This window comes from Amphibalanus amphitrite, unplaced genomic scaffold (genome assembly GCF_019059575.1).
Source record: "Amphibalanus amphitrite isolate SeventyFive unplaced genomic scaffold, NRLGWU_Aamphi_draft 000124F_arrow, whole genome shotgun sequence".
In the NCBI taxonomy this organism is placed as follows: domain Eukaryota; kingdom Metazoa; phylum Arthropoda; class Thecostraca; order Balanomorpha; family Balanidae; genus Amphibalanus; species Amphibalanus amphitrite.
This window is the reverse complement of record NW_024881619.1, coordinates 806,156-833,078: the sequence shown is the minus strand read 5'-3', so window position 1 is coordinate 833,078 and position 26,923 is coordinate 806,156. Positions and strand designations below refer to the sequence as shown.

Below are 26,923 nucleotides of genomic sequence, written 5' to 3'. Positions count from 1 at the left end.
CAACTCAAATCTAATGTTAAGGTGGGAGGGTCCCTTTAACTCAGTAATGAGCCAGAAAGAGCGAGAGCGAGAGAAGGAACGTGAAAGAAGGGCGAAACTATATGCCTTGGGCGAGGCCATGTCAGCGCGAACATGAAGGCGACCGGGGGACGCAACACCTCATGCTTTACATTATTGCGCAAAGCTAGACGAGAAAGTCCAGCTTGGCAACAAGACCCTTGAAGCTCGCCGGCCATAGTATGACTTCTGCATTGAATCCAGTCACAAAACAGCCCCTGTGCAGATAGCCCACTGCGTTATACACTACCGTGTTATCAAAGGCCTCGAGAGGCGGTAGGTATACCTACGAGTGACACGACAAATCGTCTTAATAGCCAACTGCATAATCCGTCTTAGCATAAGCATTTCGACATATTTTTAGGGATTTCAATTTTCAGTACATCAAGCCCAGGCCTATTCCAAACCGTTCCCATTCCCCGCACTAAGACTAGGGGAGGCCCAATTGAACCTAGCTATCGGGGTCACTGCTCAGATAGGCGCGCACAGTGTTATCAACAGCAGTGAGGCGCCGTCTAAAAGCTGTCTTGTCTCAATACTCGTACCGCAATCTCCAGTAGTGCGGACGTGTACACGTAACTATATCAGGCGTGATTAGCATACAGGTTACTCATTATGTTGCTATGCGACAATCTTCAACATAAGAAAAACTCTGTTATAAAAAGACGATTCAGCGGCTTTCAGCCAATTCGGAGGGTCTATGCTTGCGGAAATGCCACCCCACTGTTGTAACTATCAAGCATCAGCAGTCTGCTCACTGGGGTCAGGCTCGACATATATCATTTCATGAACGTATCCGGTCAACCACAATTCGAACTACGCTCTGACCCCCCTCACAGTCCCCGCAAACACCGTTTGGTCAGCGTGCGCTGTATTCAGAGGTCTACAGAGGCGGCTGAGCGCGGGAAGGACAGCCTCCGACTGCTCCGTCGGGGCGCCTCCGACTCACTGCTCCCGGGCTGACCGGTACGCTGGCCCGAGGGCCCTTCCCGGCACGGACCGGACCGGGCCCACAGCCCCGGTCACTGGCCCACAGTGGGCGAGATGCAGCCCCAGTGCACAGAGCCGGCATATTCAGAATACCAGAACATTGAGTTTTAAAAGGATTTGTTTGAGAATTGAGATATACGAGATTTGTCTGTCTGGATAATAACGTCAAATCACGGAAACATCAGTGAGAGCGATGTGCTGTCAATTTGTTTCGTGTTCCGGTATTGGGAGTAAACCAGCTGTATGAACCAGCGTTGCCTCTCGCCCGAGCCACGACTGACGGCGACTGGCAGACCAGACATACGCCGGCCCGGGGTGTTAGCTGGGCGGCTCTCGGGTCACCCACGCCGGCCGGTGTACCGCGGTTACCACGAGGGCAGACCAGCGACATCTACACCCACTGAAAAATACAGCTAGCACAGCTACAGACGCCATGTGCGCCCGCCGCGAGTAAAGTGCAGCGAGAGTCGCCGCCACGCAACACTCTGTATCTAGGATAAAATAGTTCGATTCGTATAGTTCCCATGAAAGGCCAAAATATACCATCTTATCAGAACCACAAGGTAAATGTGACATCATTCCGTGATTTAAAATGCAACTGTATCTATGCACGGTGAGAAGCGAGGCTAGGAAGCGTGGTTAAAAACGCTGAGAAGAAAATATTTCCAGGCTCTTCACTCTCAGTTATTACACCGAACAACCGGTTAGAGTGCCCCATATGTAAGGATTAAGTCTAAAACCAGACTGAACTACAACAACAAAACAATAAACATTACTCCACAACCCGGCGCCCCACAGCACAGCCCCACTTCTAAGTTCTAAAATTAAAGCGCTCGTTCAAATCGTGGACGCTTCGATAATTTCCACAAAATATTCGTCTCAGGATCGATTACAGCTCGAAATCGAAATCGCTTAAAAGACACAACTGAGCTAAAGAAACGTCCCAATCCAACGACACCAAACCAGGCGTTTCTGGGCACCTCTGACCACCTTATCAACAGTCCTGACGGTCCGACATCTCACTCGTGTCTCCGCCGCGGCAGACCGCGCCGCCTGCTGCTCTGACTTTGTGAACTCTCGCCCGTTCAATGTCCTGTCGGCGGCGCTGTCCACTGAACACGCATTACTCGATGTTTCGGGTGATTACCAGCCACTTGTCGCCAATAATTCCGTCTTCCTGTCAGTCCCTCCTGGTTTTATCCCTTTAATCCAGCTCTGCCAGCAGATCTGTTCAGCCGGGAGGGCAGGACGCCAGCCGTGGATGTGTTCCACATAGGTCAATCTCACCCCCGGCATTCCGGTGATGTCAACTATCCCATGGCGAGCCTCCTCAGCCCGCCTGCAAGCAAGCAGTTCCTCACCACCTGCCTTTAGTGCCGCAATTCACAGCCAGCTTACAGACGCGTCTGTCGTTACCACTTCTCCCGCTCTGTCCAGCAGTGTAGGATGTTCGTGCAGCGGTCTCTGGAGCAGCAGCCGGAGGCTCTATTCGTGCCAGACGGCCCCGTCTTCTCTGGTTCTCGCAGCTCGGTCCGATCTCACAGCGCCTTATCTGGTCCATGTTTCACCGATCCGACGTTTTCGCCAGCCGAAAATATTCCCGCATTCAGACAGGAACTGAAGTCCACGGGTCAGAATTATTGAAAGCCATCTAATGCGGCGCTTAGCATAAGACCTCTGCGCGGCAACACAGCACTACACCCACGCTAGCAGAGAAAAACTAAACCTCAGGCGAATTCCTTTGAGCCGTAGTGGCTTCACCTATCGTCAAATGGGTCACCCTCTAGACTAAGCTCCCCGCCCAAATCGACCGTCTTCCAGCTGGTGCCACCTTGGCTGAAGTTTACCACGGTCCCCCGGTCGAGCTACACCTCGGCATCGAGCAGGTGGGACGCGATCAGGCCGACGTCGGCGCCGAGCTGCGCGAACAGCTCGCGCATCCTGTCGAGGTCGTAGAATCCCATCTCGACCAGCCGAGTGATCACCTGGGGGCGGACAAGGGAGCCGGTTATCGGGCGCCCGGGCGGTCAGGGGTCAACAGGCTTCAATCACTGATATCTGATTCACGGCGTTATTCAGCCGGTCAGAGGCTGCGTACCGTCCAGAGAGGATGGCCTTTTGTCAACGAGTGGCTCACTGATATATGTACGGATAGGACACAGATAAGGTACGTATCAGGCGGGCAGTGGCATTGCGGCGGCGTGACCTTGCAATACCATTTACAGTTAGCCGCAGTTCATTAATGAAATATTCTGTCTACAACGGCTTCAAAACTATTAATGCAAATATTTTCTGACTGCTTTCGGCTATTTGACACTTTCAGCAGAAGCAGTCAGATACGTTATGCGTAGTGTGGGTAGGCTCCACTCGCGAGGAGGGTCGATACTCACCAGGGCCTCCACCTCACTGGGCGTGCTCTCGCGGACGCCGCGCCGGTGGCCCTGTGTCAGCATGTTCAGCACTCGCTCCGGTAGCAGGCCCACCAGGCTGGAGAGCCAGGTGGGCACGTCCAGCGCCGGCTCCGGGGAGGACGGGCCCGTGGGGGAGCCGGACGACGACCGGCGCCCGTCGGACGACCGCTGCTGTCCAGAGAGCGGCTCCTGGCGGGGCGCCGGCTCCGGCTCCGGCTGCTGCTGCCGGGGCGCCTCCCGGGGCGCCTCCCGCTGCCGCTCTTGGCGCAGTTCGTCCATCCGCGGCGGCGTCCAGACTCGTCCAGCGGCGGCAGCCACCTCCGGCTCCAGGCCCGCCTTCTCCTCGGCCCGGATGGCGTCCCGCAGTAGGCAGAGCGCGTGTTTGACCGCCTGCGCGCCCATCCCGTCCAGCTGGGAGCTCGAGGTGGCCGACACCTTGATGTGGCGCAGCATGGTGTCGAGAGCGTCAGCCAGGACGCCGACGCCGGCCGGCCGCGCCGCCTGGTCGTGCAGCAGCTCCTCCATCGGCGAGCGGCCGGCCGCCGCCGCCGACTCGACCAGGCTCGCCCAGAACGCCTGTGGGGTGGCGGAGGAGTGGTCAGACCAGTGAACACATGGAGCGAGGGTGACAAGTCCGCGTATACAAACCCGGCTATGAAGTCAGCGATGAATGGATGCCGGAAAGTTGGGTAGTACTCGGGAAGAAAACAAGTTAGCCGATCGAAAGTAAGAGCATAGTTGACATCCATTGCTGATGCCAGGTATATGGACGATGCACGCATGAGGTAAAACTAAAACATGTGGAAGATACACACCCTTCGATCCCGGCCATTACATACAAGCGCTGCCCAAATTTAACACAGCATAATGTCCATTCACCAACAAACGATAAAGTGAGACATACCTAGTCTCAAAAACGATACAGTAGGTACCATCCAGACACGCAGCAGCAGCCACGCTCTCCCTGCGTCCCTCCCCATCACCCCGTGTCTCACCTCGACGAAGCGTCGACCGGTCAGTGCTGACGCCAGCTGCATCTGGCGGCTCTCGGGCACCAGCTGCAGACTCTCGGCCAGTCGGCGCAGCAGCGGCTCGGACAGTGCCGACAGCGGGTCCATGAGCGACACCAGGCCGGCCGACTCGGCGCCGACCACACTCGGCGGCTGCTGCGGCTCCGTCTCCTGTACTGTCTCCTGTACCGCCTCCTGCTGGGTCTCCTGCTGCGTCTCCTGTTCCGTCTCCTGTGTCTCCTGTTCTGTCTCCTTTCCCGCCGCCTCACCGCCGGCCGGCTGCTCAGGGATGGGCGGCTGGCGCGCGCTGGCAGACACCGGCGACAGTTTGACGCCGGCCGGCAGCGAGACGGTGGTCTGGGCGGCACCGGCCGGCGGGGAGCTGATGGCGATGTGACAGGCGGCCGGGGCGCTCTCGCAGGTGGAGCGCAGCAGCTCTGAGCCGGCCGAGCTGGCCGCCCAGCCGCTCAGCGAGCCCGCACTGCCCGAGTCCTCTGCACGGGGAGAGGGGCGGGACTGAGAGGGAGCCGGGCGGGACGGGAACGATGGCGCCGGGGGATGGCATACAAATTACAAACAGCTGCTAAAATGGTGCAAATTAATGTATGGAGATACAAAGCTAATGAAATATCAATTCCATATACGAATGACATATAACGGAATTTATGGTGAAATAAGGACAGAGTAATTCACCAAGAAACGAACGAAGCACTTGAATGTCGCTGCCGGCATCTCACCGAGCGAGGCGGCGGCGTCCACCCAGCGGTCCGAGAGGGCCGAGACCATCATCGGGTCACCAGCGGCGTCAGACGTGGCCTGGGAAATGGACAATACCGTCAGCTTGGGTACGACAGCGAGGACAGATTTCCTTGGAAGGTCGTCTGTCACGGGAAGTCGGGTTATTAATGCTCTTTCTGGCTGTCAACGTTATCATTGTGTTCAATATCAATAACAAATTCAGAAGTAAATCATGCGAAACATTATCCAAGTGCGATGCCGTATAACTAGTGTTATCGAACACTAACAAATGCTGCTGATAAAATTCCTACGTTGAGACGGTTGACCAGTCTGATCTTATCATTATCAGCTAGTATCTTGTAACCCCCCAGCAACATGCCCAGACAGGTCTGATCTCACAAGGCCAATCCCAGTTCCACCCCTTCCCGTCACGTCTGCCCGCTGACCTGCACTGGCGGCTCAGCCTGCTGCTGCTGCTGCTGTTGCTGCTGTCGCTCCTGCTGCTGCACCTGCCGCTGGTGCTGCGTCAGCGCCTCCTCCAGCTCCTCGGCCACCTCCTCGACCATCTCGAAGCGCTCCGAGCCGCCCGGAGACGAGATGATGACGATGTCGGAGAAGTCGTCCTCGGACAGACTGAGCCGGCGTCCGTTCACCGTGACGAAGCCCTCCTCCAGCTCCGGCTCCTGGTCCGCCTCCCGTGGCTGCTCCTGAACCGGAGCGGGCTCCCGCTGTCTCTGCTGTGACTGCTGCTCCGTGTGTGCCTCCTGCTCCTGTGGCTCCGGCGCCGATGCTGGCTGCTTAACAACCGTCTCCAGTTCCTGAGCAAAACACAAAAAGTGTTAATGATATGAAATATAGAAAAAGGTGATTCAGATGAATTCGTAAAGTATGACACAAAACTTATTATGCGTTTATTGACTGAATGGTGTTTGAATCAACCCCGGATCTAACATAGTGGGATCTGCTAGAGCCTTTTAAGTTCGGACTCGATGGTCGATAAACAATTAGGAGGCGATACTTCATGATATTGAAGGAGAGATCTCACCACAAACCACTATCAGCCAGCGAAAAAAGCGTCTTAACTCTAACACACACATTTACTGAGGTCGCCATCAGTGCCACTGCTGGCGGCAGGCACTCACCGGGTCGCCGACGGTTGCGGCGGGCGGCGTCGGTGGCTCGCTGGCCAGCCACTGGGCCACAGTGACGGGCGGGTGCACCTCCTGGCCCTCTCCCTCCTCCTCCCGGCCCTCTCCCTCCTCCCGGACCGTCTCCTCCGGCTGGGGCGCGGCGGCGGAGGCCTCCTCCGGCCGGCTCTGCTCCGTCTCAGGTCCGGCCAGGACGTCGTCCGGCGCGGCGGCCGCGCCCGAGAACGGCTCCAGCTCGGCGGCCGAGTGTTCCACCATCACCAGCATGCAGCTGTCGGCCTCATCTACATCCGTGGGGCGGCGGCGCGGCCGCGGCTGGGGCCGGCCGGCCGGCACGCTGTAGGCGGAGCGCAGCAGCGCGGGCCGCCCGCCGCCCGTGGCCGCCGTGGTCTCCACCGAGCGGCCGCCGGCGCTGTACACGGTCACCCCGCTGTGTACGCCGGCCACCGAGCCGCCGGAGCCGTACGACACGCCCACGCCGCCGGGGGACGACTCGGACACGGAGAACAGGCCGTATCGGTCCACCGGCGCAGTATCAGCAGCGGCAGCAGCGGCGGCAGGCGACTCAGAGGAGCTCAGCAGAGACCGCAGCCAGTCCGGACCGTCAGCAGGCACCGCCGGAGGGGTCGTCTGTACCCCGGTGTCCGCCTTCTCCACAGCGGGGACCGCCGCTGTACCGGTGGACGCGTCTTTAGCCGGGACTGGGGAGGAGGCCGGCGCCGGCGGCACGCCGCGCGTTTTGCCCGGTATGGAGATTGGGTCGGAGACGGGCGGCTCGGCCAGCCGCTTGGGAGTGGTCAGTCCGTCCGGCTGAGTCAGCGAGCTGACCGCGACTGACGAGCTCGGCGGCCGCTCCTCCTCTGGCTCGGCACCGCCGGCCGCCTGAAACGGACACGCTAGCGTAAGAAATAGAACACAATAAGAAACTTAATTCAACGTCTTAGCAAGCCAACACACAGTGCGACTGTGCCAAAGTCATGTTGTGATTCTGTCTACCGAGCACTTCCCCACTATCATCTCCGGCACACCCACCTGGTCGGAGTCTGTGGCGCGCGGAGCCCCGCACAGGCAGACCGGAGCGTTGGCCAGCTCCGACTTCACTGCCGTCACCACCTCAGAGACCAGCTCCTTCTGGAACTGAGGGGACGGAGCCGGGACGGGGTCAGAGACGGGCACCTTCACACCCCTCTGGTGTACGGAACAGGGGCTGATGATGTCAGTGCCGAGCTGTAAGGACTCCAATGGCATATTTTTTTTTCATACATACACTGTCATGAAATATTTGCCGGCTACTCAAGTTCGATATTACCTTCCAAGCAGATTTGCCTGGCATAAATGTCACATCAGGGTCATGTGCGAGTAAGAAAGCGACACCTAATACGCCTACTATCCCAACAAAAGTATTACAGCTCACAAAGCAACGAGTGGAAGCCATCCCATCCTACACCACAGCCCACCTGTCCCATAAAGCTGGCGAACCAGGGCGGGATGTCGCGCCTCTTCTCCCGCTTGTGCGCGGTGGCCGGCAGCGTCTGGTGGCCGGCCGGCGGCGGCGGCGGCAGCGGCTGTCCGCGACTGGGCTGCTCCAGGTGCGCCACCTCCGGCTGCTGGTGGGGCGGCCGCCAGCCGTCCTCGGGCGTCTCTGTACCGCCGGCCATACACGCCTGCTGCCAGGCGTCCACGCGCGCCCAGAGCGGGTCGGCCGGCGCGGCTGGCACCGGACGCACGTCGAGCTGCTGCGGCGGCCGGCGCGGCTCTCGGGCCGCGTGCAGCTCGCAGCGGCGCCGCTCCTGGCGCCGCTGCGCCCGCTCGGCACTGCCCACCCGCTGTCCGTCCCGCTTGGCCAGCTGGCGCGCAGAGGTGAGCGACGGCTCGCCGCTGCCGGTGGCGCCCGAGGAGGTGTTCGGCGTGGTCCGCTCGCGCAACCGCACCTCCAGCGCGCAGCTCTGACGCGCCAGCATCTCGGCCATGTAGACCATCACGTTCAGCTCACTGTCGCTCGTCACTGGGATCTAAAAACGGCACGGGGCGGGACGGAGCGGGAACACCTCAGCGGAGACGACCATACTTAAGTGTAATCTGACAGAACAGAACGGAATCTCTTTGTGTTGGGCAGCTGTGAAACAGATTCTTCTTAGGATTATGATAGATAGTGATGAGTAAAGCTTTCCAGCGCTGGAGAAACAATCAGCAATTCACCCCACGCCCGTGACTCGGCATCCTGCCGACGACCGCGCTATCTGGTGGCGGCCGCGGCGTGTGGGCAGCCGATTCCCGATAGTGACGGTCTGAGCCATGTGCGCAGCACTGATAGTTGGGGACGAAGGTCATGGAGTTCGCAAAGCGCTAGTGCACAATTATGGTAGACATCAATGTGTTTACGAAGATTAATGTGAAATCAAAGTGGAGAGAAACTAGTATTTCAATTTATCACCATAAATTATGTAAAAAAAGTAGTAAATCCAGCAGCCGAGGAAGGCCTTAAATGGAGCGTCATAACAATCCCGTCCCACCGGAAGGCCGCCGGTCCCGGCCCAGACCGACCGCGCACCACTCCGGACGGTGATCTCACCTCATCTCCCTCGTCGTCGCTGTAGGACACGGACGGCGACCGCTCCAACTCCAACTTCTCCTTCTGCAGCACACAGACACAGAGAGAGGGTGACTGTCACGGGTCGGCCGCACACTGCGCACGGCCCGGGGGCAGTGGGTACAGGCTCACCCGCCGGCGGAGCCCGCGCACTGGCCGGCCGAGGGTGACCAGACACTGATACCGACCGGCGCGCGGCGCAGCGGTGTCGACACACACCGACACCAGAACTGCGTCACCGGGCGCCGACGTGGCTACACCGACACACGACCGCCACCGCGGCTACACTGCCGCTACACCGCCGCTGCGGCTACACTGCCAGCGCTACACAGCCACCGCGGCTACACTTCCACCACACCGCTACTGCGGCTACACCATCGCCACACAGTCACTGCTGTAGTCACGGTCCGACCTGCTGTGAGCGGTCCAGGTTTCCCACCACCCAATGGTTGTTTAGTGTGAAATTGGATGAGTCAGGCTGGGGAACGAGCGGGGAATCCCGCCCGCCGGTAGCGAAACAAATGAACAAAGCTCAGCGCACCAGTGAAGGGAGCACATCGGAGAAGTCCGTCAAAGGTAGGAAGGCCAGGGCGCTTCGTGAAAAGGTGGCTCAAGATGACAGCTCGAATGATGCTGGTCGAACGCATGGAAGCATTTCGATTTTTCGGTAATCGCTTGGGCAGTAAACGAGGAAATGATGCTCGGTAGTAGCAACGAAACCATTCGCTGATTAGCAGCATGCAGCGATGCTTCAGAGTTCAGGAAATGTCGACGTCCACATGTCAATCCATAGATCTCTGTAGTCTGTATACCGGTATACAGATTACAAAGGTCTATGGTCAATCAAGTAAACATTTTTTATTCCTTCACTACCAGCCAAAAATGGTATATTTGATCAAATATTTCACCAATCTGATACGTAAATGCCAACATTATAGCCAACTAATAGATTATAGCCATACACTCAATCACAACTATGCCTACGTCATTGTCCGTAAATAACATCCAGTGTGTTCACAGTCCGCAGGTCAATGAGGGTAGGCATGTCGGATAAGAAAGCAGACAGCGACCCGGCCAGTGACCGTAGTCCAGTTCGGTAACGGTCACAAATGCTCTCGCCTACCCCGATGAGCACGTGTAGGTAATGAACCATCAATAACAGGCCAATCTGGTTATATTAGGAGAACCGTGGCCCTGATCTGAATAGCAGCAGCACCGCTACGTTAATATGACAGCTCGCCAGCTTAAAGTTAGAAGAATCCTTGCATATTAAACATAATCTCAGTGCTCCAAGGTATTTCTAGGCATATGAAAATCTCACCAATTATGACGCAGGGTGAGGCAAAAGCATTAATTGTGTAAAACTACTCATTGAGGGTAGCGAGAACTCAAATTGGGTTGAAATTTCATCCTTCAACTCAACTGAATCGGAATATAACAGTAACACAGATTTTGATATAATAAATGAAATAGACACGACACCTGCACAACACAATTAGGATAATTTGATATACTATACCTACGGACGAACAAATCAGGGCACCTGGCGCCTCTGAATCGGTCATTATTCTCCCAGCCACAGAAGGTAAATTGCCGAGCAGTAATGAAGCCGGGCCGCGTCGGGCAGCAATGGTGACCGAATGAGTCGCGCGGGATCCCCCACCAGTAATTCTGCCGCGGCTGCCGCACCGCACACTCAGCCCGTGCTGCTGCTGGCTCAGACTGTTAGAAACGTGACCCCGGCGCAGCAAGCGCGGCCGGTGGCAGGTGTCCCCTCCTGCGCTCCCGACCCGACCGCCCTTCCATCCATCCCGGGCTCTTCCCTTCCCTCTCGACCTCCTTCAACCACTCTGGATCAGCCTCCAGCCCTCGCAAAGCAGTACTTGAGCTGTTCTTGTCTCTAGCCGACAGTTCGAGAAGACAATGCAAAAATGGGAGGGCAGCTGGTTTTAATTTAGCTGAATTGATTCAAAGAAATGGTATAGGGACGATCTGCTCTTTCCATTCCATCCTGAGCATGCATACATGCGACATTTGTTTATAGACTGACAATTTTCGATAAATAAATACCAGTATATTAGTGTGTTTGCCAAAAATAGCCTACAAAAACAACTTTTCCTAAGCATATGTAACAAAAGAAGAGAAGATCACACCTAGGCACCATTCCACCACAAAGCAATTTATTCATAAATGCAACAGCATCCTTCTATCTTGGAGCAACGATGCATGTATTTTTGTGGGTAGGAAAGCGTCGCAGTTTTTTTTTTTTTTGTCAACGGCGGAATCCAGTGAAGTCTATAGATAGGATATGAAGGTGAAAAAGTCTGACTACTCCGTTCCCGCACGTCAGCAGCGTTGGCTCACACTTCACAGAAAGTCACAATGAAAAACATGTGCAGATGCGAGTGTGTGTGTCATGTGTGTGAGGTCGAATTCGTCATCTTGGTCATTGGACCCCAATAAATATGCAGTGCCTGTTCAAATAATCAGAGGAAATGACGTCGCCCTGCTAATATTTACAAAGGTTCGCAGCCCTGTTGTAATAACTGATGTAAGACCAACACCAGCCAGCCCACATCGCGTCGCCAGCGCCACTAGAGGCTCCATGTCGTTAGTGCTCAGACCGCAGTGAGACCGAATGGCGTTATGTTAAGCACACTGACCAGAACTCTATTGAAGGCCTCGCAACAGGCCCAGGACTGCGGGGCTCGGACGCGGCGCTTTGCACCATGTCGGAGCATTGGAGATAAATGAGCATATTCGGTTCCACCTGATAGGTTCTTCTCAATTTTACCAGTGAGATGGGGTTAGCTTCACCATGGCTTCATTTTTTTTGCCAGAACTAAATGCATCAACAAAACCACATATTGAATCATAATAGAAACTATAGAAAAAAAAACAAGACATGCTACCAAGACATGTTATGCCCATTCCTGAAACAATGCTAGTCGTTCCATTGACATCATTCTCGGTGTGTTTTCACCCTGACCAAAACATCTAAACAACACTTTTCCCGGAACCAGCGTGGCATTGTCATTCATAAATGTCATCAGTCGTCATAAAATGTCATCAATGTCATCAGTCGTCATAAAAATGTCATACCTAAATGTCACCATAAAAAGATCAGAACTTTGGCGTAGCTCGAAGCTCGCTCACGCCCTTAAAGCTACCCACATCCATTCTCCGGACAAAAAAAAAAACGAGACTTTGTTTACATTTCAGACTTAAAACAGACACCCTGGTGCGCCAATTAGGCCGCCCGCCACGCCGCCGAGGGCCTCCTCGCTCCCGCCCGGACTGCCCGGCCACTCACCAGGAACAGACGGAACTGCGCCAGGTCCAAGGTGGCCAGTTGACGCAGCGAGACGCGCAGCTTCTTCCGGATCTGGCGCTCACCGTCACGGCCCCGCACGCGCAGCCAAACCACCTCCTGCGGCCCCATCGCGCTGCCGGGGCACGGGCGAGGTGTCAGACTAGACGGACAGGGGACTGGGGGGACGCGGGGCACACTACGCACAACCATCAGGCAGGACTGCACTCCGGATGGACTGGGAATCAGGTACTGGACTCCGGACGGGAAGGCAAGGTGATGCGGGGACTCGACGGCGGGCAGAACTGAGCGCTCGTCCGTCCCCGCCAGCTATCGACCGTATCAGTCAGGTGACGACTGTGTGGCCAGGTGACGCAATAAGCCGGGAAGAACCAGCCAGCACAGTCAGACGATTCAATTATAGCAGCTCACGTGTTTATTTTTTCAGCAATCCAGCCATGAATCCGCCATGGCTTATGACATTATTACGCCTAGCTAACGTGAGCTACCCAAGATGCCATATTTTATATTGTTGGTGATATTGTTGGGCTACAACAGTCGACAAACTATAAGACACGTAGCACACCTCTGCAACATTATGTAACGTTGTGTAATTTCAGCATTAACACAAATTGTTGATTGTGTAGGTGTGAGCGGCCACTTTCCTCTCACTCCAGAGCCTGAAGTCTGAACTCATGTTCCGTGCTTTTTAACGGTGTATGGTCACGCGCACAAGTTGGGTTTCAACACAGCGAGAGCCAGTTTACTGATAGCTTTGAGCGACAAACAAGATACGCGGCATGAACTCTAAGCCCAGTCACACGAGGTCAGATAGGAGCTAAGTCAGTCGCCCGCAGACTCGGGAAATATATGTGTTATGATAATAAACTGCGGGTTGAAGGATGACGGGTCACCCGGACGCTTATGCTCATTGTTTATACAGATTGTGGGCCACCACATCCGGCTCTCTGACATCTCTATTCCGCAGGGCATTCCCCTGTAGACTGCTCAGAGGACAGTGGGTGGATATGACAGCGGCCCTGGTACTGACTCGCGTCACGGACACCGTCAGTGCGGGGGTGCAGTTTGCACCGTGATGAAGCCGAGGCTGGGAGAACCGTCAGCCACCTACACTCGGCGTGAGCAGTCACAGATAACGGCCAGCGGGCGGCGGTGAGCCGGCCCGTTCCGTGGAGCAGGGCTGTCGGAATGAGCGGCCGGTGCCGGCCAGTCAGTGCCCCCGGCCGCCGACACCGCGCGAAAGCGGCCCTGACCCCACACGGTGTCGTAACGCGTCATAACGCCGGCCCAATGAGCGAACCAGGCCGGCAGACCGGCGCCCGTCGACGGCGTTCACTTCAGGGCGGCCACCCGGCCTGGACTGAAAACCGCAACGGGCAAAACAGACACTTTTTGTATCAAAACGCAGGGCTGCGCTTCAAATAACGCCATCATAAGAACATGTATGAAAATAAGCTCTCATGAGAGAAGTTTCAAAGCAAGGCAACTAAATCACGTTTCATTCTTATCGCAACCGCTGGGGCCGCATTTCCTCACCCGCGCCCGCCGCGGAGAGGCGGGCGCGTTGTGCAAGCCCGAGACAGCGTCAGCCGGCCGCCCGGCCCATGGCCCCACAAGGCCTCGGTCGCTCCGACAACCCCAACACTCATACGCTGAGACTGGTGGAAGGCGGCCACTATCAGGTTAGAGGCGATAACCCAGTTGTTAGTGGGCCGGCGGTTACTGAGAAGTAACAATGACCTGTTCAGGCAAGGGTCAGTGTCTCGCAGAACACTGCACAAAAAGCGAAAACACATGACCGACAGGGATGTGGGACTGAAACCTTCGATCGATGGCTTGATCAGCGTTCCATCCATTGCTATTTCTGCACCCCATCATCTGACCTGACCTCATCGATCACAGGCCCCAGAGACACGCCCCCGCCGTCACTCCCCATCACGTCATTCCTCGGTACCTACACCAGAAGTCCTCGGGCGACCTTTGAAGGCCACTGGCGCCCCGGCTGACCCACACCCAGTGGCACTCCAAACACTCGGTCAGGACCGCCGACGGTGGCGACGGAGCGCGCGTCGTCGATCGACGACGGCATTGACTCGGCGGGCCGACCGGGCCGGTATACTGCCACCACCGCCCGCGCGGGATCACCGGAGGGGGGGGGGGGCGCCCACCGTCGGCAGGACTGGAGCAGGCAGGGCTCGGGGTCGGAGGAAGGCTCGGGCAGCGGAAATGAGATTAGATGCGCTGATCAGAGGAGTCTAAAATTGGGAATGTGGGTATGAGAGGGCTGTGTGGGATCAGCTATCTATAGGAATGTTGGAGTCGGCACTGAAACAATAAGAATAGAGACTAACTAATAGCAAGGCTGCGATGGCATACAATGTTTGCGTCGCTGGGCTGTGTTACCTTTAATCATAAATCAATAGAAATGCAATTTAATCAAGCGGTATCTCTAAAGATGTTTGCAAAACGAATAACTAAATTAAGAGTAGCATCAATTTACTAGAACTGTCCACTGAAAATATCGACACTTTTTTTAAAACCCCACATCTGTTCTCCGGTGAATTTCCGGGAAGCACGAAAGATCTCTTTTTAGAAGTGTTCAATCGTCCGATCCTGATCAAATTTGTGTGTTCGTAAGCTTGCTCTGGCATTGCTTGATCTACCAAGACAGACAAACTTGAGAAAAATCGAGTGACTGTACCTTTTTTGAAGGTTTCTAAACAACTTGTCTGAACTTCACGGGAGAACAAATGTGGGGTTCAAAAAGGTGTCGATATGTACTATAAGTCAATAAGAGAAAAAAAGCGAAACCTTTCATCTGTTAGTTGGCTGCATTTGATTACTTCGGAGCATTCAATGCTCTGCCGCAGACTTGGCTCAAGCCTCACGCTACAGCCGTTAGATAACGGTGAGCAGCTGTGCAGGGCGGCTATCACGAAACGAGGGTAACGGCTGCGGGGGCCATCAGTTCAGCACGCGGATTATAGCGGTCGAGGGGCAGTTACCCCGGCCGAGAACAGCGGTTGTGGGGGCGCGCCCAGACACAGGTGATGGCTGTACAATCACTCAGGGAGAGGTGCTCCAGGTTGATTCGGGTCAGTTGTTTGTGGCCTGATATTAGGTCTGGGCTTGCAGATATGGCGAGTGGTGCCTGTCGTTGGCCTTAGGTTTTAGGCTAATGTGTTACGTGACTGCCAGTATGGGTGATGATCATGGCTGAATAGATGAATTTGGATGGATTGATGGATGGATGGATGGATGGATCTTCTGGATAAAAGATGTGATGCATATTTGGAGTTTGTTTTATATGGGTAAGGGTTCGATACCAACGGCTGAGAGCTAAGGTCTGATTTAGTCCGATGCATACACACCGTTTTTAGGTCAACTTCTTGCATTAGCATAATCATGATTGACATAATAATCACAGCGAAAAATTAACACCGAGCGTTTCATTGCTTAACTCTCTAACACACAGACTTAATGGATTCGTCAAAGTACACGTAGAGATGTGATGCAAAAAAATATATATATAAATAATAAATATGTGCAGCCACAAGTCCCGTACCGTAAACCGGGGTGAGTTGATATGGGGTGGTGAGTTGATATAAATTGCTCGAAAAATGTTAAAATGTGTGCTGCTCATCCATTTGTAAACCAATTTTTAGTTTTATTTTTCTGTGAAGTGAAGCAACCAATAAGTGATGCATATAGCTGAGAAAGGCATGCATGTGGTGCATTGCCTTCTTAACACATTACTTTTTTCAAAGTCCTTTTTTTCTTCTAATTTTGAAACTAAGGAAAAGTCCCCACCCTACAGCAAAGACGGTGGATATTTATGGAACAACATGCACTGGGAAAGAAACTACCATCAATTTACTGTTGATCCCAGGTAGTTTTGGGTTTCACCTATAACAACGCTTTTTTATAACTTTAAGAAAAGTGACAGGTGGTGAGTTGATATGCCATCAAGGGGTGAGTTGATATGCATGATAAAAGCTGATACCAGGCTGGTATGCATGCAAATTAGCATGAAATATGGGTCTGCAAGTAAGACAAAGTCAATTAGACCAACTCTTCTCCTTTTCTCTCCCCACATCATTCCATCAACCCCCAAAAGCTTTAGTTTTTTTTTCTGAATGCTTGAGACGAGGCCTGTTAGTATCACTGTTGTTAGTTGTCGGACTTTCGTCCCCGTCTTGAGTTGAGATGTTAGTTTCACAAAGTTTCAGCAAGTAACTTCTCCGGCCATCGTCAAATCTGCCTCGATAGTGGAGTGGCTAGAACCGTGGACCATCACCGGGGAAACCCGAGTTCGATTCCCGCTGACTACAAGAGCTTTCGAACGGTTGGACGCGTACGGCGCAACGCCACCAACATCCAGGTCCTTCTGAGGGTCAAAAAACATCTGACGAGTAGCGACGGCCAACTGGCCCAAACGTTTGAAACTAACATCTCAATTCTCAACTCAAGACGGGGACGAAGGTCCGACAACTAACATCAGTGACCCCAAAGTTTTTTTTTTCTGTGGACATACCTAACATGCAAAAGGCACAGCACAACTCCCTGCCAAGTCTCAAGATGGCTCCCTACAAGCTGCAAAGGAACACTATAGAACACCTATATACATACAGATTAAAAAAAAAAAACATGTTATAATTATTCGTGGTTTCGAAAATGACAGAACTGTCGTTTCTGTATGGCTAACAGTGCGGGAATTCTGATCTCGTGAAACTGATAGTTTTCCTGTTTGGCAATTGCCAACCGAGAATGAGTGACAAAATGAAATGGAACAAACAATATAAAGAAATTGACTGGTGTTTTAGCCCTCGCCCGTATTCGTGTTTTGCCAGCGTTTAACGTATAGGGGGGGGGGGGGGGTCCGTTGGAATCCCATCGTCGTTTGGCCCCTGGTGGAGCTAGAGCTTCGAGGAGAAAAACGAGCGTGTTGCCCGAGACGCGAGGAAGCCGATGATAACTAACTTTAAGGTCCTAGGTCATTGGTTAACCTTCCAGGCCAGGTCAATTACCCAGAAGTCGGGAAAATAAGGGGTTATTTGAAGTTCGTAAAGCGAGGTTATTATTTTTTGGCTGTTGCTGATCACGAATGTCATGTTTGTTTTGATCACATGTGTCTTCGTACATTTAGGCCAGGTCAGGTCAGGTCAGGTCAACCAGTAGGTGTCCTGCCGGCTATCCATAGGGAGTGTCAAGTGTCAACTACCACTGACGGTGTCGTAACATGTTACGAAGGCACTAAAATTACTTCGTAAATGATCAAATGCATGTTAAATTCGACATCGGCCCGAAAAACTACCCTAGAAACATGTAAAACTCCAAAAGTGAGCCGAGGTCACCAAAGGTCAATGACCTGACCTGACCTTCAGGTGACCTTGACAGTTGACACCCACAATACTGCATGGGACCAACATCATTTACATGTTTGGACGTTACAATCACAAAAAGACTGGAAATGCGCGGATAATGTGAGCCGACTACGCCAAATCGCGATTCCGGCCAAGCATGGTCTCGAGAATCAGGTCACAAGTCAAAAACCATTTGAGTCAGGGTCATGAAATCTTTAGAACATGTGTAAAATTGATAAACTCGAAAGGCACTGAAAGTTTCGTCGCGATCGGCCGCTTTTTGCGCGAGTTATGTGCGAAAAGCCGAGGTGGTCCGTTCGCCCGCCTATAAGTGCGAGGGTTAATTTTGGCTTTTGATGCCGAATTCTGTTTTATGTCGCTTATTTCACCTGATAGAATACAGTCCGAATTAGATTCGCTTCACTTCACTTCATAAATATTGTGTTGACTACCAGTCCACAAAAGCTCAGAAGTATATGTATTCTTTCATTTCAATCCATTATATCTGTCAGAGGCATATCAACCTTGACCCGCAACTGACAATGTGTTTTAATTACAAGAAAATACACTTGTAATTCCAAAATATACTGCCAGTTTTGATACCGTTGGCTTGAGGACACGTGACTAGCCAAGTTTAGAATGTTCTAAGTAAAACGAAGTATCATAAAGCGAAAAAATGATGCTGCTAAAATCAAGCCACTTTGATAGCGCTGTGTTGGACATGATTGCGTTTTCATGAATGTGAGGTCTGCTGCCAAACTACTATCATTTTTCTTATGGTTTCTTTCAGGATGTGTTCTCTAATCTTTTTTTTAAACACTGGCATTTTATCAACTCACCTCTGAGCTTCTTTAGCCGAGAAATTTTGAAAACTCCAAAATCATATCAACTCACCCCCTGGGGGGTGGTGAGTTGATATGAACTTTGGCGTTTTAAAAAGGGGCTTAATATATACATTTTTTTATTCATTTTTGCTGATTGCCTCCCCAAGGCATGTGCCATGAAACTGGCACAAAAAGAATTCCGTAAATGAATGTGGCTTTTAAAGAAATCTAGAATAACCTCAAAATCCATATCAACTCACCCCGGTTTACGGTACCAATCACCACCTGATTATCCTCCGTCCTTCAACGTTGCAGCGCAAGACATCCTAAGCCGCCACGAGCCCGCTGAAAATATCAACAGGTTATTGGTCAGCATTCACCGCTTCTTTCGCGTCGAAAATGTTTTGCTCATTAAAGTTTATTGGCTGAGTGAACAGCGGAAAAGTTAATCGACCGAAAGTGGACCACGGCACAAGGTAAATGCCAAAGCAGGACCTTGGGTCAGCCACTCCCATTTCGTTCTTTCTTGGTGCACAGGTTGATCGACCCGCTGGGTCACTTTGTTCAAATGTAGCAAACCAAGCGAGTAGCGACTGTCGGCTGGTGAGCGATGGGGCCATGACTGATATTACAGCCGTCAGATCCAGCGAGCTGTGCCGACACCAAGAAAATTGCAGTTCAGAATGAAAAATAGTAAATGCCAATCGATTATGAAACTGCTGTGCAGAACCATAGCGAAGAGAAGGCTCGAGATGATTCTCTGCAGCAGGGCTGCGGAGTCGGAGTCGGAGTCGGAGTCGGAGTCGGTCGGAGTCGACAGTTGTGACCGGAGTCGGAGTCGGAGTCGGAGTCGATTTTAGAAACCCGAGCCGGAGTCGGAGTCGGAGTCACCGAAAATCTGTCGACTCCGCAGCCCTGCTAGGTCTGCGGAGTCGGAGTCAGGAGTTGGAGTCGGTCGGAGTCGACAATTCTGCCCGGAGTCGGAGTCGGAGTCGGAGCTGGTTTTTGAAAGCCGGAGTCGGAGTCGGAGTCAGAGTCGCCGAAAATCCATCGACTCCGCAGCCCTGCTCTGCAGGCGATGGGCTAACGCCGCAAGAAATTCTCGAGTCTTTCTAGAGGAGGATTTCACCAAAAGACGAACACCCTCCAGAGCCTCTCACGAAGCCAATAATATCGTCGGCGCGCCTGCCACCGATCGAACTCGATCAATCTCCCCTGCAGGAGCTCCTGCGAACTCGCCCCCCGCTGGAGCGGCGTTCCTAGCTTGCCGAGGGAAGCAATCTCATCCGTCCCAGGCAGACGACAACGCCCTGCCGACCCGCGTAGGCAAATTGGTGAACACAGCTCGAGAGCAGAGCCCGATTATCCAGCAGCTGCCTGTGGGAGCACACAGGAGGTAACCAGCCACCATAACCTCCTTTCAGAACCTGTACACCATGCTGGCTCCCCAAAGGATATGGGAATACTGAATGAACCAGCGCTATAATTTCGGGGCTTGTGTCCTTTGCATCCCAAAGTATGTTTATCCTCGCAAGTCGTCGGGTAGGAGCTTCTCGGCTTCCAGAAAATTCATCCGCTCAGACTACCGCTTCACCCAGCTTCAGGATGTAAAACTCAAAACGCCGTTCCAAGTTACACATAAAACAGCACACAAATGAGCGCATTGATGCTCGGAACTAATAAGTTCGCACGATGTTTGCAAAAATAAACATTACGATCATAAGGATCAAAGTTTGGGTATCCGGGTCGGACAGCACATGGCCATATAAAAGGTGCGTATCAGCTCAAACTCGCTTCTCCCATCAAACAGTCTGTCACACCTTTGGGTGGTTTATTTCTCAGAGAGCTTTGCGACACCGACTGGGGCCGGCCGACCGCGTTTGGCCGGTCCGACTACTACAGATCACAACAGCGTGCCGTCGGCAGCGCTCACGGCGCCGACAGACACACACATCGACACACGACAGCGCGCGCAGTTGGTCCCGATACAGTTACTTGGTCCCGGCTCGTCACAGACGGTTACATTTGGCACATGGGCCGCCGCCCCCGCCGCTCCGCAGGTGGTCCTGTGCTGGTCTCTCCACAGCAGCGGCAGCAACAGCGACGGCGGAGCGCAGCACAACGAGAGACGACACACCACTTACATCAATCAACGGCGGGGCCCATTGTGAAACGGGGCTTTACGCGTCAGCGAGTAAAAACCATGTTTGGCGAAAAGAACAGAAGAAACATCTAAAATGTTAAAAAACCGGGAAAAGGGTACCAGAGACGTAAAGGACTAGAATATTAACACATCTGCGGAGAACACTGCATAGGTACGGTCACCGTAGGAGATCCAAAAATTGGATTGCACTATAAGAGCTCACTGCTTAAATATCACCCGCCACCCTAACAAAGCACAAACAAATGCGGGCCTCCAGCCCGACACAGCACACTGCATATATGACGGTAACGCACGTTGGGGGGGGGGGGGGGGGCTGGCCAGCTTTGACCATCCGCAGTCATCCCTGGTCAGGTAACCACTCACTTCAGAGTGTTTTGACCCCATTGGTCATGGGACTCGATCTGACGACACAGTCAGATTTTCGTTGACTCGGAAAATACATCGACGGACGCTGGAAAAGAGAATCATATCCGGATATTCTGACCCGACCAATGACATCAAGTTAACGTAAAATAAATAAGATCAAAAGTTGGTGATAAATGGAAATATTTGCATATCAATTACCTGCTATGAACGCTAATCCATCCACACGCCGTCAAGCCAACAAAAAGGTTTGACAAACATAGCGGGCCAGGGAGACAGCCGAGAGAAATCTGTTCGTGAATGAACAGTGCCTTCCCAACACCGACAGTCTCTTCACTGTCACACTTGCCTTCCTTCCCAGCCTCTTTCACATTTTAATTCAAGAAGGTCCTGGGAAATGTTCTTGTATCTCACGGTTCTTTCTTGGTTCTTTCATATTACACAGAATAATGTGCTAGGTAGGTACCGAAGTTCAGGTTTGTGTTCAAAGTTTGGTTATATTTCTGACGTATTCTTTCATAGCTTAAGATCTTATTATTTCCTTACGCCTTTGAATAACAAATATCTTCCTTTGTTAATCTTCAGGATCACCTTCTCCACCCTCAAGCGGTGTGCGATCCACTATCGCCCGATCCCTCTCCTCCCACTTCATCTTCCACTGCCCTCCCCCCGACTTCCGCCGCCACGTCCTCTCTGACCGTCTCCCCGGCCGGCGCCTATCGCATCAGTGCCAGGTACTCCTCGCGCGTCTTGGGGTCGTCGCGGAACACGCCCAGCATGCAGCTGGTCACCGTTTTGGCGTTAATCTTCTGCACGCCGCGCATCACCATGCACATGTGCGTGGCCTCGATGGTGACGGCCACGCCGCTCGGGTTGATGGCCTCGATGAGCGCGTGCGCGATCTGCTTGGTGAGCCGCTCCTGGACCTGCAGGCGGCGGCTGTAGATTTCCACGATACGCGCCACCTTGCTGAGGCCGAGCACCAGGCCGCGTGGCAGGTAGGCCACCGACACCTTGCCCATGAACGGCACCAGGTGGTGCTCGCACATGGAGAACATCTCGATCTCCTTGACGATCACCATCTCGTCGTGCTCCTCGTTGAAGACGGCCTCGTTGAGCACCTCCTGGATGGTCTGGTCGTAGCCCTTGGTGAAGTAGAGCAGCGCCTTGGCGGCCCGCTCGGGCGTCTTGAGCAGGCCGTCGCGGTTGACGTCCTCACCGAGCGAGGTGAGCAGGTCCCGGTAGCTGTCGGCCATCCTGCCCACCAGCTTGTCCTTGGCCGTCGGACGGTGGTCCAGCTCCAGGTCGTTGTGGAACATGCACTTGGCGTGCGCCAGCGAGCTGCGCCGCCGCACCAGCGGGCCCATCACCTCCTGCTCGCCGTCCTCGCCGTCGACGCTCTTGTGACGGCCGTTGGTGGCGTCGCCGCTCTTGTGGTGGCCGTTGGTGGCATCACCGCTCTTGTGGCGGCCGTTGGTGCCCTCGGGACGATCTCCGTTCATGGCTGCACCGAGTTAGACACTAGCTTCTCTCACTGATCACACCACGCGCGTAACACTGGGCCACAGAGGTCAGCTCTGTGCGCCAGACAATTCCCGATAAACAACGCCACAGATTAAACAGAGCCCAGGCGGTCTGGCTGCTGTGACCTCGGACGTCTGGCGCGACTGCTGGAGCAGGCGGCAGCGACTGGCGCGAGAGGTGTGCTCCGACCGGCCGCGCGCCTCCCACTGACGTATCGACCGACCAGCCACTGCCGACGGCGTGCCGAGACTGTTGCGCCGACCGGGCCGGGCGGCGGCCGCTGCCTCCGGCGGCGGTGCGGCGCCTGGGAAAAGCCCGCGCCCCTGTCCAGCCGGAGAGGGACCGGACTGCGGCGGACCGATCCGCCTCACACGACGACAGCACGCAGACGGCTCTGGCACATGTCAATGTCAGCGGCCAAGTTCGTGACAGGCTCCAAAGAACTGTGTCATTGTTCATAAACGGAAGACTGCTGAGCTAAGCGGATTATAGTACGTACCGAGTACATGTTTTCTAGACGCCTTTGGATTTGATTGGACGTGACGTCTAAATGGTTTTTGAGATACATATTCGCAAAAACAGCGCCGCCGTTTTTGCATTCGTGAAAAACCGTAGGGAAAGGGCGTGAAAACGCCACCACCACTTAGATCAGCGCAATACGTCCCCTTCATCTAACCCTCCAAAATTCATCCAACTCTTGAGTTCTCTCCGAAATTCTCTGGATTAGTTGCGCTTGACTTAACAAATGCGATTGGCCACGCTAGTCTGCAATTCCAGCCCACGCTAATGTCGCGGGTAACGTCATTTGCATCGCCACCCAATAGCCACGTCAGCCACGAATCCACGCCTTCCAGCCGGCTCCATTGAATTTCCATTCGGGCCATTTCGCTGCCCGTGTCGGCCCGTCACGTTACCCCGCCGCCCGCTCACGTGATCCGGCTACCAGTTCGGGCACCGCAACATATGCCGACCACGTGACCGTCCGATGGCGCCCCCTCACGCCGGGTACTTAGGGAGGCCGATCGGTAACGGTGACAGCGCCGGACCGGATGGCCTCCTCAATGGTCGCTGCCGATGGCGAGACGCACCATTAGGCGGTGTGGCGGCGGCGGGACACAATGACCCCCAGCGTCACAATGACTCCCTAACCCCCCCCCCCCCGGGGGGAGAGGTTAGGGAGGCCCCCCCCCCCCGGAGAGGGAAAGGAGAGGTCGGATATCGGTCACGGTTCACTGAGCACAGGCAATATGAGGAGGGGTCGCAACGCAAAACGATATTGTGAAAGTCGGTAATGTTTTCCAACACATGTGTGATAAGACCTCATTTGAGGGAGCTTGCTGCTTTTTTGACACTCAATCTAAATCCGGTAGAGTCAGGGGTATCGCAATTCGTATCCAATTGTGAATTCACTACAACACTGTCGGGAACAAGCATCCCGACTCGCTACTTACTGGCCGGCGCTAACGTAATCCATCCTTTTCCAGTCTGATTTAGTCGGACCGACCAGCCTCGATAGCTCACGTCACCCGGAAAGGCCTGCGAAGGTCGGAGGACTGTCCGAGTCGTCTGGACTGGACAGCCCCGATCTCTGACACGGTTGTGAGGTGACAAGTGGCAGCTCTACGAAACTCGCCGACTCGTTCACTGACAACGACCGTCCCGCCAGGCCCGTCCCAGCTGGACTAGCCCTGGCACGGCTTTGTGCCCAACAGTCTGAGGGTGAGAGCTTTCCACTGGCCAGGACCATTCGGTTGGCAGCATGCCAGTGTCACCCCCATCAGCGAGATATCCGGTTGTGTTTAAATAGAAAAACACAATTCTAACGAATAGTGGAAGTCTATTTCAAACAACCTGCGGTTAACCACCATCCTGCCGTCAGTGGCCCCAACACCGCACCAGACGGAGGCACCAGGTGCCGACCGGCCCGCAGATGGCGGTAGCAACGGCGGCCAGCCCTGGATACGGAGTTTGGGGTAATGTGAGATAACTAGTCCTGCTGACCGTCCGCCGCCCGGCTACTGAGGTTCATGCTAATCGTCATTGTTGCACGCACTAGTGCCACGAATCCAAAATCGAAAACTAGTGCCATTGATTGGGATCAGATGTAGACAAACTAGGTGGCCACTGCGGTCATACAGCCTTGGGCATAGGTGTAACAGCACCTGACAAGCAATGACGCCACAGGATGCTGATAGCAGATAGTGTTATCAATACCAGCACTATCAGCATAGCTGGGTGCTAAATGAATGCATAGTTTGGTGGAGAGGTGCCCAATGCATTACCATGCACTACAGTGCCTACTTATGCACAATGTAAGGCATTAATATTAATGCCCTAAAAGTATGCCACAGTGGCTGACCTGGGAGCACTTTCAGTCCCATCAAGTGACACTGCTTTAGGTTCAGATCTCCAGGCTCTTCCTCAAATGCACACAATATCCAACATGAATCAGGTGAAAGCATGATTTAAAATTCAGAATTGAAAGGAGTCTGAGAGCCATGCACAACTTCTTGCACCATTCATTCATTGGGTGGGTGCATTTCATCCTGATCTTGCATGGTATTGTTTTATGGTGACAGACTACAACAGTGTAGCCATTTTCTGAAAATTATCAAGAAATAAAATGCCTAGGAAAATCAAAGGCCATAAACTTGCCATACATAATCAATAAGCATATAACAATTATCAAAACACACTGTCAACTATATCAGATGAAGAAGATAAAGATGGATGAAAATCACTTTCCACATTCAGAAAACTGCAACTGGAAGCATGGAGTCATGTCCTGGACTGCCATTCATAGCCCAGCACATAACAAGGTTGCTAGGCTTGGCACAAAATAATCCATATCACCAATGTCCAGCTATGTGCCCTTGTATCCAGCTGCTATTCTTGAAACTGGCGGGTGCATATTTATGATCATGTCTTGTGGGGATAATCACACTCTAATCAGCAAGCCTTGGACAGTGAAACAAGCTCCTCCAACTTGCTCAATGCTCATGCTCTGCCTGGATCCTGTTTTGCAGTTGTGCATTTAAAGCTCATGTTTACTGCATTTCATTTCCACAGAAGGTACCAAATATGAATCCATTACCTTCTCACAAATGGCTTGATCCACTAATTTGCAACAACTTCCCTTGACCATAGGTTGCTGCCAGCAACTTTCTGTCATTATTTACCATTCATATAATACTTTGTCAACCTAGCTGATGCCCAACACTAGGGATGATAAGAAAGATCAGAATAGCAGTTCTGTCAAGCAAAGTATTTCAAATTACTCAAATTAGCAAATGATGGTCAAAGCACCTGCGCAAGTGCGCGCGCACTATTAGTTCATTGTTTATCAGTATGCTTCCGGTTCAGCCATGTGTAGCCCAATGTCATATCCCTTCTGTCATTGGAGAACAGCATGCCAGTTTATAATTTATATAGCCTTCAGCATGCCCACATCTACGTGAGCCTCAACTTGAAATGAAAATCCGAGAAACATAAGCAAGTCAGCAGGATTGGAGCGCTGACATTCGACAATAAGCCACAACCAATCAGTGCCTTGGCCACTGCTTCCTCAGCTCTTGAGTTTGAATAAGAGTGGTGTTCACTGGCACCACAAACTGCTGAGTGCGGTGTGTGCTGCAGGCTTGGGGTAGGCAGTTCTGACATCACGGCTGCGTGCGGTGGCCGGTTGGGACCGGCCACAGCGGCCACAGAAGACCGACGTAGGGACACAGTGGGCGGAGCTTGAAGGCTGTGTACAGTCCAACCGCACACAGTACCCGTAAACAGCCCTAAGGACAAGGTGTGTGAAAAAACATTTAAACTTAAAAGATCGAAAATGGAAGATTTAATACCTGAAATGCATTTTTAAATTCAACTATTAACAATCATATCGATTGAAATGAAGAAAGACTTTGACTGGTTTTTAATTAGGCTTTGACTTACCTTGAATAGGTGTCACTGGAATTCATCAAGATAAAATATCCAATTTTCTGGCAAAAGGCAGCTCAGTTTCAAGAAAGTGAACAGCAAGCACGGAAATTATAAACCAAACATATCTTCGATTCGTGTGTTGGCCTTCAACCTTCTGTCGTTGCTGTCAGAGGCTGTCAGAGCAGAGCCGTAAGTCGCAACATAACTTGAGCTAGCCCTGCACCGCCGTGAAGAAACTAAAAGTGATCACTATTTACTTTGCAAATAAAATCCCACCCAATCCCACCACAACTCGAACTTTTCCCCAACGCCTCCAGCCTGCTACGCCGTTGTCCTCGTGACTCATCGGATTGTGGCCTTTGTCTTGGCCTTTGTGTTTGTTGTGAAGCGACGATCATGGCGACAGTAGTCAGCTGTTCGCAGTGGTTTTCCGCTGAATAATTTAGCTGCTGCGTCCACCAAATTAGAGCTGCCGGCTCTTTC

At 53.0% G+C, this 26,923-nt stretch overlaps 2 protein-coding genes across 2 annotated transcripts; both read right to left on the bottom strand.

The window, feature by feature from the left end:
• Window positions 1-916: 916 nt before the first annotated feature.
• LOC122381642 lies at window positions 917-26,743 on the bottom strand. Its single transcript, XM_043366054.1, has 11 exons — window positions 26,453-26,743; window positions 12,258-12,390; window positions 8,927-8,989; window positions 7,812-8,366; window positions 7,387-7,491; window positions 6,349-7,236; window positions 5,653-6,024; window positions 5,206-5,284; window positions 4,454-4,962; window positions 3,438-4,034; window positions 917-3,032 (listed from the first exon to the last, which is right to left on the bottom strand). The coding sequence occupies exons 1-11, from the start codon at window positions 26,476-26,478 to the stop codon at window positions 2,913-2,915; spliced, it is 3,447 nt and encodes a 1,148-aa protein (XP_043221989.1). The 5' UTR covers window positions 26,479-26,743; the 3' UTR covers window positions 917-2,912.
• On the bottom strand, window positions 20,280-22,758 carry LOC122381643 (GTP cyclohydrolase 1-like). Its single transcript, XM_043366055.1, has one exon. The coding sequence runs from the start codon at window positions 22,489-22,491 to the stop codon at window positions 21,706-21,708; it is 786 nt and encodes a 261-aa protein (XP_043221990.1). The 5' UTR covers window positions 22,492-22,758; the 3' UTR covers window positions 20,280-21,705.
• Window positions 26,744-26,923: the final 180 nt, after the last annotated feature.